Raw genomic sequence first — 13,054 nt, 5'->3', positions numbered from 1 at the left:
TTGAGTTTTTAAAAATGGAGATAGGCTTCTCCGTGTGGAACAACAGGTAGAACACCGGCTGTCTATCTAATGTATAATTTAGTACTTCTTCAGATAGAGTGATTATTTGATCCCAATATGATTTTATCATTGAGCACTCCCAAAAGATGTGCAGCATCCCACCCTTCACCTCAAGACATCACCAGCATACTGTATGTCTGAAGTTTGTGGGAATAGGTGCTGAAGTTTTGCAGGTGTTCTATACCATTTTGCTTTGTGTCAGAAGTCTGCCAATGGGCCGCCTAATAGTAAAGAAAATGAGAACTAGCTCAAAATTCAACCATAACGTAAAGTGAAGAGGAGCTGCTCCCCTTCATCTCCCTGGGCACCCTGATACACATGTGGTGGGCATGTCCCATTGCACAAACATATTGGAATACAGTCAATCAGCTTATAAAGGAAACCAACGGCGTATCCCATATGCTCTGGCCCAAAATGGCCTTATTGGGTCTCTTCACACAACAAATGGACAATAAATCAAAAGGACTAACCATCCAAATACTATTGGCCAGCAGAAGTCTACTTGCTAGAAACTGGAAGAGGACTCCACTTCCAACATCAAAGGAAGTAATAAACGAAGTGGAACGTATACAGCTATATGAAAGAACAGCCCTATGGGCCGCCTAATTAATGCCAATAACTGTTGCTCGGTTACAGAAGGTTTTTGTTTTTCTTTTACCTAGGGTAAGCTTGACTGCCAGTACTCCCTCCAGGTTTCTCCCTCTCCTTCCTGCTCCTTCCTCTTTCGTCTTCTTTTTCTTCTATTCTGAAAAGAAATACTGTTAAAATACCTGAAAATTGTTAATAAAAAAAAAGAGAATCTAGTTTTCTTGCGTTATGGAATCACAATTGGCTTGATAGACTGATGCATGCTGAAGCAGACCAACAATCTCTTCCCCACCAGGCTGCATAATATAATCGGGTCAGACCTGGGGGGCCTGGGGCCCACCGGGGCTGCTGTCCAGGGCCCCCCTCCAGACCCCTCTGCTGTGCTGCCGATAGTGCGCACGCCACTGGTGCCCAATTATTGTGCACTGCACTTATTTACAGTTGCACTACACCCTGACTCCACACATTGTGAGGTCTTAACTCCTGAGAATTGAGGTCTCATCCGGAGCAAAGTATTGGGGTAAAGCTCATAGTTAGAGAATGGTGACACTTAATTTACTATAGTGTTACATGTGTTTGCACTAATGTTAGAATTTTTTGGCTCAGTGAGTTACACCCATAGAGCTATCATTCTTACCCCGTAAGTTATAAAACATTAGGGCTTATTTCCAAGCACAACCATGATAAGTTGTTGCACAAAAAAATTTTCAGTACAATTCAAGGTCTAGATCATTGTATTTATGAATGAATTAAAATGTAATTTTGCTAATTAATTGGCACATAGCACTTTTAAGTTTAACACTAATTTAATTTAGCACAAGCACTTTAATCAATTAATTTCGCAAGTATTTTTTATGATAATGAATTATACCTGTGATAACGGATTACTTTAATCAAATTTTAATAATCGCACATAGTGCTTTGTCAGCTGGCATAGATTATTAATTGGTTAAGTGGTGAAGAGAGTGGGTTTTACTCTTTTCTCTATGTAGAGTCAATACAAAGTAGCAATAACAATACATTTGTAGCCACACAGAGCATTTCTTTTTTAGATGGGGTCAGTGACCCCCATGTGAAAGCTGGAAAGTTTCAGAAGAATATGAAACACCCTTTTAAGGAGAATTTTTACATAGACATTGCCCATGGATAGCTTGGTATGATCATTTTAACACCAGCAGAAATGTTTTTATGTTTATATCTTTTAGAATCCCAGAGCTAAATGTTCTTACTTTAAAATCTATTTTCCCTCTTCTACTGAGAGTATTTGCATGATAGCACAGTTACAATCCACAAGATGGCAGTGCTTTTTAGGGATTTACAACCAGGGCAGAACATTTTTTTTTAAAAATGTTCTGCTCATGACAAATTACTAAGAACGTTTTCAGCATTTAAGGATTTACTGTTTTAACTGGACACATTCAAGACGAGTGCTTGTGACATTGAAAAGAGTTGCCCTGTACTTTTGTACTTCTATACAGTGTTAGGGCAAGGCCAGACGCGGCGTTTTTAAGTTGCGTTTTTAAAAGAAAAATGGCAGGCGTAAATACGCCACTGAAACCACATGCGACGTCAACATGCGTTTTTCAGCACATAGGTTTCTTTTCCCAACATGCACTTCTCATTGAGAATTTAGACGCCACATTTAAAATATGTATTTACGCAAAGTGTGGTTTCAAACGTGCAGATCCGAGAGTCTATTGATTTGGTAGTTTCTTGACGTATTGGCGTTTCTGCTGAAAAACGGCAATACTGGCGTCCTGTGGCGGATTTCAGCTTGCAAGCGCCCTATGTGAATTACCATAGTGCATTTTCCATTAGTTTCAGTGGTAGTGCAGTTTATGCGTATTTACGCCTGGCGGAGCTTTTTTAAAAACGCAGCGAAAAAACGCCATGTCTGGCCTTGCCCTTATAGGGGAAAAAAAGCTGCAGATGTGGAAAATACATCCACGGCAGCATAATGGAAACTCTAGATATTGAAAGGAATAAGATGAACTTTAAGTACCAGGGAGAAAGTTATATGTGTTTATTTAACCCTTTTTCTTTTGTAGTACAGTTATCTGCCTGCCAGTACTTAAAGGTAATGGCACACATGAATTATTCTCTTTTAGCAGAGAAAATACCTACAGATTTCTGCTTATCTGTCATATAATGCAGCAGCACTGGCAGGCATAGCATCTATCTGTTGGGGGCAGATTTATGAAAGGTCGAAGTGAATTTTCGAATTAAAAAACTTCGAATTTCGAAGTAATTTTTGGGTACTTCGACCATCGAATAAGCCAAATTCAACTTCGATTCGAATTGAAAATACTTTGAATATTCGACCATTCGAAAATCAAAGTACTGTCTCTTTAAAAAACTTCAACTTCGACACTTCACCACTTTAAACCTGCCGAATTGCCTATGGGGACCTCCTCGAAGTTTTTTGAAGTTGAAGTTTTTTTTTTGAAAATCGTTCGATCGATCAATTGAATCGTTCAATTCGAACGATTTCTACAATCGATCGAACGATTGTAATTCGATCGCAAACAGCTAAAACACTAAAACAAAAAAACTTTGACTATCGAATTTTTCAATTTAGCACTTCGAAATTCGACCCTTGATAAATCTGCCCCTTAATGCCAGCAAAAAAAATACAGAGTCACGTCTTTGCAGTGAGATCTGCCCTGTGTTTGCACTGTTTACTCTGCACTGGTTTAATGCCAGCAAAGAAAATGCAGCATTTACCCTAATTACTCTAGCAATTAGGAAGTAAGAATTGAAGATAAATAGCAGAGGGCCAAAATATAATTATAATTAGTAAAAATAAGAGTAAGTATGAAATAGAAGCTTTGCAGTTGCTGGTGCCAGTGCTTGGCACCGACATAGTATTATTGGTGGCAAGCCTGAAAAGGCACATTATCAAGGCCAATAATTAAAAAAAACAGAAACCCTTCAACACTATATAGTCAGGGGGTCTTCTGGGCAGCCCCTGCCCCCTTCCTACCTTTACCACCTGTACTTAGAACCAGAGTGAAGGGGACCGGAATAGTTTGTATAGAGTGCAATTGCTCTAAAAGGGGCATATTTAGAATGAAAAAAAAAGTCTCTTTACGATTAACCTGTGCAGCTTTTCTCTTTAAATGGTACACTTGTGTGCACTCAGAAACCTTTGTATACAGAAATACCACTTCTGTGCACACATTAAAATATATTTTGATTGTTGTCTCCTACAAGATATTTGATGCACCTTATTAAAGATATCTGTATGTGTATGCATGTGTTTCTGAAATACATTTATAATGTGTTGATTGTGCTTCATTTTGTTCCAGGGAACACGACACAGCCTATGCATGGTTGGTTGCTTTTGTTTAATTACCCCTGCAATCAGATTTCAAGTGCACAAACCTTTATTCTGTTTATTAAAATCAAAATTAACCTGTGAACCCAAGGGACATTAGTAGTGTTTCCACTTCAGCAAGCAGTAATAAGACTAGTAATGTATCACTAGAGAAGGGTTTAGTCTACGTGTAAGACCACCTTGTATATAACACATCTAATTTAAAGGTTCCCATAACATAAAATCTGGTGCTAGAAAAGGGGACGAACATAGGGGTAAAATAGTCCTGGTTTAACTCTCTTTCTTTATCATCATCGGTTGTGCAGCACTGCAGGCTATTAAATACAGTAAGGATGTTTTCCTACTATAGAACATTTTATTTTGGGCTCAGTCTAGTAGATCATGCCCCAGTGACATCTGACACACCGCCTGGATAGCTAGGCCTTTCCACTTGCTAGCTTATTGTAAGTGGATTATAATATGAGGGCTATTGTAAAGTAAAATGATGGCTCTACCTAACAGTGTATTTCGATCCGGTGATGCCCTAAGCCTCTCTGTGGCACATGGGTGATGTTAGTTCTGTCACGCGACACTAAATGGTCCCTGGTTAGGGTTACCACCTTTTCTGGAAAAAAATGCGGGCCTTCCTATATATTTATCTTTTTTCCCTATTAATAACATTGGGATCAACCATCATTTTTACCAGCCAGGTGGCAACCAAAGACCCCCCCCACATCTGGTGCCGGAATTGATACAAAAGTATTGGGCAGCAGGAAAGTGGGTTTTTTCCAGAAAGTTTTCTTTTACCATATAGGATTTAGAGGGCTGCCCTTTTAAAGCTGCCATCCTAGTCACAGGTCCTCGAGTGCCTATATGGTAAATAAGCATCAGGTTCTACCCAGTCAGTCTGAGATGATAAAGGTAATTTATTATACCCTGGGGCACAGGTCACAAGTGTGCGCTCCTTAGTGCTCACTGAATTAGAACTTGCACCCCAAGGCAAATTAGAACACTGCTTCAGGAGGTGCAGCTAGCCTTTGGGCAAGGGGTGAGGATGTGGGCTGTACCTCTGATCCCCATCCAAATGATGCACAAGTCAGGAGGCAGGCTGGGGATTCAGGTGCTGTTTAACTTGGGTATCGCCTGATCCAAGGGTGCAGTGTGCAAAGTGCAAACAAATTAGCAAATTGCTGCATTTTTTTATGCACATTGCACTGTATTCTGTATTGTAAATGATCCCTAATGACTCCTTAGGCAAAATCCAAACCATTAGTCTAGGAAAAACAGGAGAGAGAAAATAATTATTTTTATATGTTAATTTTCCTTTAGAGAAATACTATTAAAAAAACCCCAAGACATTAATGATGCAATGGCCCTTTAAGGGTGATGGGACAGCAGGCATTTTTAATTTGGTTTCATGTGCATAGCCCTTCATTCTGTGGCCTGTGATTAGCATTATTAGATGGCAAGGGTTTCCCTGTAACTACATCCCTTGTGTGCTGGTGTGTTTTTTCTTCACTGTGATTAGCATGGGACAGCATTTGCAGCCCTTTGGTGTTGTTCCATACCATACCTCCCAACTGTCCCATTTTGAGAGGGACAGTTCCGCTTTTGACAGCTCAACCCGCAGTCCCGCATTTCTACTGGAAAGTCCGAAATTCTCTGCACAGCCAAAAAAACCCCACTAACTTCACATCTATTTATGTACAGCGCTTTTCCTCGTTTTTCTGGTGACAGGTGCCATATTTGAAACTATCAATTTACAGATGTTGACAGCACCAGCCATAGATCACTTTGTTTAAAATGCCTTTATTGAGACATGGGTTTCTGACGCCAATACACTTGGCACGTGCCAAGTGTATTGGGGTCAGAACAGGGGCGATCCTGGCCCATCCGCCGCCTGAGGCTGCAGCAGTTGTTGTTGCCCCCCCTCCCCCGGAAATTCGCTCTTAAAGTACCAGGAGCAGCATTTTTGCTGCCCCTGGAACCTAGTGGGGCGCTGCCGCCTGAGGCGACAGCCTCAACTCGCCTCATTGGCGAAGTACCCCTGGGTCAGAAACCCATGTCTCAATAAAGGCATTTTAAACAAAGTGATCTATGGCTGGTGCTGTCGACATCTGTAAATTGTGAGTGAACGGACATATGGTGGAAACCGTTGGACGTGCATCAGATCCTAAGAATTGGGAGGCATAGGTGCTGACTGAGAAATCTAAAATATTTGAAACTATCCACAGGGAGCTGCAGTCACCACCCACCAGCGCTATATGTAGGAAGCAGGCGCACGTCTTCTAGCGCTCACCATGCAGAAGATGTGCGCACTGCTCAGTAAAGACACGCTCTATGAGAAAACCCACACGCTTCTCTTTCATTGCTCGTTGTGGGGGAGAGGATGAACCAAATCCAGCAGTAAGTCATACAGACTGACATGAAAGAGCTTAGTTAAAAAAAAAAAAAAAGCTGCCTTGCACTTTTGCTTCTTTGTTACTTTCACTTGCGCATGCAGCTGTCTCCTGATAAGATATAGATAAGAAGAGCTCTCAGAGGGGAAGGGGCTTCACGCTGGAACAGAAAGGTGAAATGAGCTGGAGATTACAATTGATTATTCAGAAACCATATCAGACTTAATATTGGGACTAAAGTAGGTTATTCTAGGGGACTATTTAGGGTAATATGAGAGATGGGGAAAAAAAGGTTTACTTATTCTTTAAAGGGCAATTCACTTTCATTAGTAAAACTGTAATAAAACAAAGACTACAGAAATGTGCTCAAACTTTCATAACCTGGCAAATTTAGTAAAATGGGCATGGTAATTAGGGGTTGTGGCCACAAAGGGGCGTGGCAAATCTTTTTGTCCCTCTTTCCATTTCCAAAATGTTGGGAGGTAGGTAAACCCTCTTTTCTGTAATCATCGGTTTATCAACTCCCCACCTTTATTTTGATTCCTCGTATTCTTTCTATCATGTTATTTGCTCTTATTTTCCTAGTACTCTTATAAATCATTTTCCTGCTTTCAGTAGTCTCCCTCTCAGTTTTGATCTCTACAGTAGGTTCCTGTTTTTAATCCCTATTAGCAATTTCCTCTCTTATGCTCATCTTTCCCTTCCATGGTTATTTTTATAATTCTTCTTGTAGTGTTTATATTTTCTGCAGAACTCTCCTGTTTTTTACTCCCCATTGTCATCTGTCTTTGCTTTCTCCCCTTTTCCTTCTCATTTCACATTCTCTCTCTTTTCAGTTTTAAGAAATGCAGCACAAGAACTTTTGTTTATAACTGGCTATCCACATGAAGAATTAATAGGGAGAAGGATGAGTTTTGATCCTCTGTACAGGGTCACTGATCCCTAAACCACTGAGCCAGGTCTTAGAAATAGAGAACAGTCTAGACCAAAATGAAAAATGCCTTAAGGTGGTCATACACGGGCAGATAAAGCTGCCGATATTAGTCGTTTAGACCAATTTGACAGCTAATCTGCTGTGTATGGAGGCTTCCGACGGGTCTTTCCGATCGATATCTGGACATGATATCGATCGGGAAGGTTTGATTTTTCTCCCAACTGACCTGTCGGAGCCCAATGCGTTCATCGTAATCCGATCGTTCGGTCATAGGGCCAAACGTTCGGATTACCCCCAATATAGCCCTGCCGTTAGTGGCATATTGGGGAAAAGATCTGCTAGTTTGGCGACTGTATGGCCACCTTTACTCAACCTTTTCCTCTTGGTTGTGCTGCCGATTTTAACTAGAATTTTACATTTTATTTTCCTTTTTCCTCTTGCCTTCTGTGCTTTATCTCCCCCCTTATTGTCCCAATTTCCTCTCCCCCTTTTCTTTCTATTCTTACTTCTTCTGACACCCTCCATTTCTCTTCCCTTCAATATTTAGATTTTCATCCAGTTCTTTGCCTCCATTTCATTATTTTACTGCCCATATTTTCACTGCAATTAAGTCTTAATATTCTGTTCTTTCAATCTCTGCTTGTGTTGTGTCTTTAACACTGAATACAGAAGTTACTCAATCCCATCTGAAAATATTAACCAAGACTTATTTACGATTTACTACCACGAGCATGTGCAATTATGTCTGTTACGATGGACTGGGTGCAACTGCCCGTGCAAGCTCAATTACACTTAAATTACGTTACGTGCACTTTGCACATTATACTTGCACTGGTATATTTAGATTATGAAATATTTAGATAAACAATTTTTTATCATTTTATTGTTCTTTGACTCATTAAGTTTTTTAGCACAAAGTAAAGCTGGCCAGGTTCCAAGTCAATTATTTGTTCTCTGATGGTTTGTTTTTGTCTATAATAGGTGTCATATTTACCAAAAGATGAAATAGAGCTCACCAGAGAGATATTGCACCGATCTTATGGGGGGGGGTGCAAATATGTTATGCACCCCCAGTAAATTCAATTGTAAAACTTTTTACTGGTTCCAGCCCTGGAATAAACTCTAACACATCACCACATCACTTACCTTTCCCAGCTAGAAGTACAAAATGGATAACAGAATTAGCTTTAGCAAGCAATGCAAGTCGGAAAAGGCAAGGGATAGCAAGGTATTGGCCTGTATTTAAAGGAGTACAGATTTATGGGTGTATAAGGCAATCCTACTACTTTTTAATGCACTGGCAATGCCCTATATATAATATGCAGTGCAGGTACTAAATAAAACAAAAAGCAATGAAAACACACACATTAGTGTTAGCCAAAGATGTGGCTAAAAGATCATATTTATTTAAATATATGCCATAGGGGACAAACATTAATTTCTTAGCCTAGCTTAGTGAAATTCTAAAACCAAAAAAAAAAAACCTAAAAATAAAAAATTGTACACACATGGATCTGTAACTTAAAAGCAGTCCAATTCTCACCCGTCTCATGCGGACATGAGTTCTGAAGTGTAGTATATTACATTTCTTGCCTTGAATAAACAGAAAATGAATGATTACATGGATAAAACACAGCCGTTATATCACTACTGTTGGCTTTCCTTTTAAGTGACATTACTCTAGAGGTAATTTCCTTTATTATGCTACAAGAAAGAAGTAACACAAAGTGTGTCCCAGACAGCTGCTGCCTGTAAGGCACCTTGATTGGCTCTTTCTACATTTACAAGTCTGCTGCTAAAGGGAAAAAAAAAAAAAGATATATGTTAAATCTATCCCAAATCTGAGGGTTTGTGGTTCATCCACAGCTTAACGTGTTAACATGTTGTTATTTTTGTGTCTCTGTGTCTGTGTATTAACTCACCTGCACTCTACTGGCCAGAGCACATATGGGATGTGCAGAGTCACTTGTGTGTATTATAAATGTGCTGGTAAAAGCTAACAACCATTTAGATGCTCAAAAAAACTGAGTAACCAGTCACAGGATAAAAAAAAAAAATTAAGATCAGAAAGACAGCGAATGGTTATTGGTAACATTCAAATAGAAAAGGTGTAAAATTCAGAGAAGAGAGAAGCTCTCTAGCCCAATTTGCAACCTCCAAAATAAAAGCTTTTTCTGCGTTTCTCAAACACCACACTTCTGTTAGGAAACATAATTGGAATATGAACTGCTGTAATTCCCTAGAGTTAAGGGCTCAGATCAGTTAAAGAGATTTCACCTTAAAAAAATAGCCCCTAAAAGTGATTTTTTTTTTGTCTTTAATGTCAGGACATTGTATAAATCTGCCTAACTGTAGAAATCCGAAGCATTCTTAAAATTAATTGCTTCAATTGTTTTAATTATTCCTCGTCTTTCTGGATAGTAAATACTACACATTTTGGGAAACAACAGGCAGGAAAACCAACTGAACTAATTGTTTGCAGCATCGGCTTGACGTGACCAGCCTTCCTCCTCAACTCCAGAATCATACTCTTCCTCTGACACTTCTTTTCTTTGGGTCCTGGAAGTTAAGAGAAAGAGTGAATGGATGCTTCATATATTTTCTTATACGATTGTATTAAAACTTTCATTAAAGGGGTAGTTCACCCTTAAGTTAACTATTAATTTGTTAAAAATGACCTATGCATATCAACTTTTCAATTCATCTTCATTTTCGCTTTTTCATAGTTGTTTTAATTACTTCCTCTTCTGCCTCTTTCCAGGTCTCAAATGGGGGTCACTGACCCTGGCAGACAAGAAACTGCAGGGCCACAATTGTTAACGGTTACTTCTTATTCTATACAGGCCTCTCCTATTCATGTTGCAGTGTTCAAGCCACTGCCTGGTTGCTAGGGTAAACTGGACGCAAACAGATAGCTGCTGAAATTCCGAACTGGAGAACTGCTGAACAATAAGCTAAATAATTGAATCAATGAAGACCAATAGTTAATTGTCTCAAAATATCACATCATCATACTAAAAGATAAATTAAAGGTGAACTACATCCTTATTTCGTACAAAATAAGCTATTTGCTATGCGTATGCTATTGATTATTATTTGCACTGGTTATATTGTGATCTCCCAGAATAATGCCTCACTTTGCCAATGACAGTTCTTTCTCATAAGGAAAATCAAATGCATAAAAGGCAGAGGAACCCAAACCAACCAATCAGAAGTTAGCATTTAGTTATGTAAAGTAGTTAGATTAACAGCATGGTAGAATAGCAGGCAACATATCAACAGCATACCAATCACCTTAATTTATAACGCATATAAAAGCTTGAAGTTCATAAAAGTTCCTTATATGAAACAATTGTCACCAAAAAGTTCAGCATCATTCAGAATTCCAGATGCCGCATAACTTCAACTTCCAGTGTTTTTCTACTTTGGTAGGAATGTTGATATGTGTGAATAAGCAAGAAACAGAGTGCAGGAGGCTGCTTGTCCCAGAGTTTGATAAACATATTATGTTAAGGCTTTTAACTCCCCCGCCAGTTAAAAGCCTTAACTGGCGGGGGAGGATCTAGGCTCCAGAGTGAAACCAATGTTCCACAAACACTGAATACAGGTAATGCTATTATGCAGAGAATTGTCTTTTTATATTATGACCTGAGAATAAACAAGTTAGGGACCGCCATATGGGGTTTACCTTGACGTGGTATGGTGGCTTTTCAACTTTATGATCATAACTTTGTAACTAAAAAACCCCTGTTTTTGTAAACACATGCACTTGCATTTATACTGAATTGCTTATGAAACAGTGGCCCAGGGAAGTGCATTGTAAGTAGCACTTCCATTATACTTAAATATACTTTGATTTAGCCTTATGAGTGCTTCCACAACCCCCCAATTTTGTACATTGATAGTGATACTGACAAATTAAATTTTAGCCACCACAGTACAACACGTTGCACTAATACAGTGGCGTAACTACCAGGGGTGCAGGGGGTGTGATCGCACCGGGGCCTGCTGGAGCCTAGAAAATTAATATTGCTGGTGGCTGGGCAGGGGGAGATTTTACAGCGTGCACGCCATCTGAAGTCCATCATGCAATTCATAGGGGGGAGGGCCCGACAGGGGTTCCCGGGTGCCCATTATATACCAGGGCCCGTCGGTGAGTAGTTACGCCACTGCACTAATACAGCCATACGCTGTATAAGACAAATTAAACTGCAGTATACCCATCATCATTTGCACTGTTGCAGTTCCCATTATTTGAAAAAAAAAAAATGGCTTCCAGTGTTTATATATTAATTAAAACATTATAGCGGAGAAGGAGTTTCTTTACATGCACATTGATATTTTTTTGCTTTATGCCTTCTTCATCAGGTTCCATGTATCAGATGTAAGACTTTCTCTGAGCCAGGTATTTGTCTTTCCTATTTGTCTTTTCCAGTAATAGCTCCTAATGTTCTCTGTGTTCTAATGCCTTCCCATATTAGGTGTATGCTTGATTTTAAAGTAGTGGGCAGTTGATTTAGGCTCAGGGATGAAGGCAAGTGGGGGGGGGGGTCAGTGCGGGAGAAGCAAGGGGGCACAATATGAATAGGGTGCTGCACAGCCACAAATGCAGAAATAGAATGCAACCTCCTGACAAAGCCCATAGGCCTGCTGTTGTGAATTGTTAGACACTGGAATCAGGTCTGGACTGGGAGTCAAAACAGGCCCTGGAATTTCAAGTACACAGAGGCCCAGACAGCCCCCCACCAGCCCACTAAATAATGAGTGTTTATTGCATCTTACAGCAGCCCCTCTGGCATTTGCCAGAATCCATAGATTGCCAGTAAAGGCCTGACTGGAATTAAGAAAGACATATAATGGGAATATCTTTATACATTCACCTCTTAATACTTCCATTTGACAAACAAAAAAGTACACTCACTTGACATATCTGGGGTCCTTCTTTCCTTCCACCACTTCCTGGTCCACCTCCACACATACGATATCAGAGTTGGGAACTTCAAACATAGGCTCCAGTAGTAGTTTTTCCTAGGCAGATAGACAACATGGTAGGTAACTGAATAGATTTCATACAAAATAATGTATTTGTGGAGTTGAAATAAACAAAATAATGCAATTCTTATACTATAATTTCAATTTCCAAAATGAAAACAAGGGATCACTGAATAAACTTTAATTTGCTATAGAACAATAAAATAAATTAGAAACATAACTGATTATGTTTATTGAGTGCAATGCGTAAATGTGCCAACAAGAAATAAAATTTACATTTAGCAAGGGCAGAAGACACTTGTGCATTGCTGACTTCTTTGCATTTATGCACTACACTCCCCTATACTACCTCCAATATAATAGAAAACAGAACAGAATACACAGTTGTAAAGGAAGACATATTTGTCCATTAAACTAAGAAAACACTGGAATCATTCAAATTTCTTCTAGTAGCTCACCATTATAGACCGGAGGCCTCTTGCACCAGTTTTTCTTTCAAGAGCCAGTCTGGCAATGGCCCTCAAAGCATCTTCGCTAATGCTTAACTCGCACTGTTCAAAGGAAAGTGTGAGAAGGTTAATAACGTTATTCTGTAAAACCCTTGTTAAATAAGAAACTATAAGCCGAATATGGCAAATCAAAGGTCTTAAGGTTAATTTTACTGCTGCAATATGTGGAGGTTTAAAGGAGAAGGTAAGCCAATTCTTCCCCTCTTCCCCCTTCAATAGTCCTAATTTCTTTTTTTCTTCAGAAAAGTTTTCTCAA

At 39.4% G+C, this 13,054-nt stretch overlaps 1 protein-coding gene across 2 annotated transcripts in view; it reads right to left on the bottom strand.

The window, feature by feature from the left end:
• Positions 1 to 8,664: 8,664 nt before the first annotated feature.
• clpx.L (caseinolytic mitochondrial matrix peptidase chaperone subunit X L homeolog) overlaps positions 8,665 to 13,054 on the bottom strand; it is a 43,986-nt gene continuing 39,596 nt past the window's right edge. Inside the window, exons 11-13 of one of the 2 annotated variants that reach the window (XM_018251272.2) lie at positions 12,748 to 12,840; positions 12,219 to 12,325; positions 8,665 to 9,856 (exon numbers count right to left, since the gene is read on the bottom strand). In XM_018251272.2, coding sequence (XP_018106761.1) covers positions 9,766 to 9,856; positions 12,219 to 12,325; positions 12,748 to 12,840 — 291 coding nt within the window. In that variant the 3' untranslated portion in view covers positions 8,665 to 9,765. 2 annotated transcript variants of the gene reach the window in all.

The sequence above is a fragment of the Xenopus laevis genome, chromosome 3L (assembly GCF_017654675.1).
Source record: "Xenopus laevis strain J_2021 chromosome 3L, Xenopus_laevis_v10.1, whole genome shotgun sequence".
Taxonomy (NCBI): Eukaryota; Metazoa; Chordata; class Amphibia; order Anura; family Pipidae; genus Xenopus; species Xenopus laevis.
This window is presented reverse-complemented; position numbering and strand designations above follow the sequence as displayed.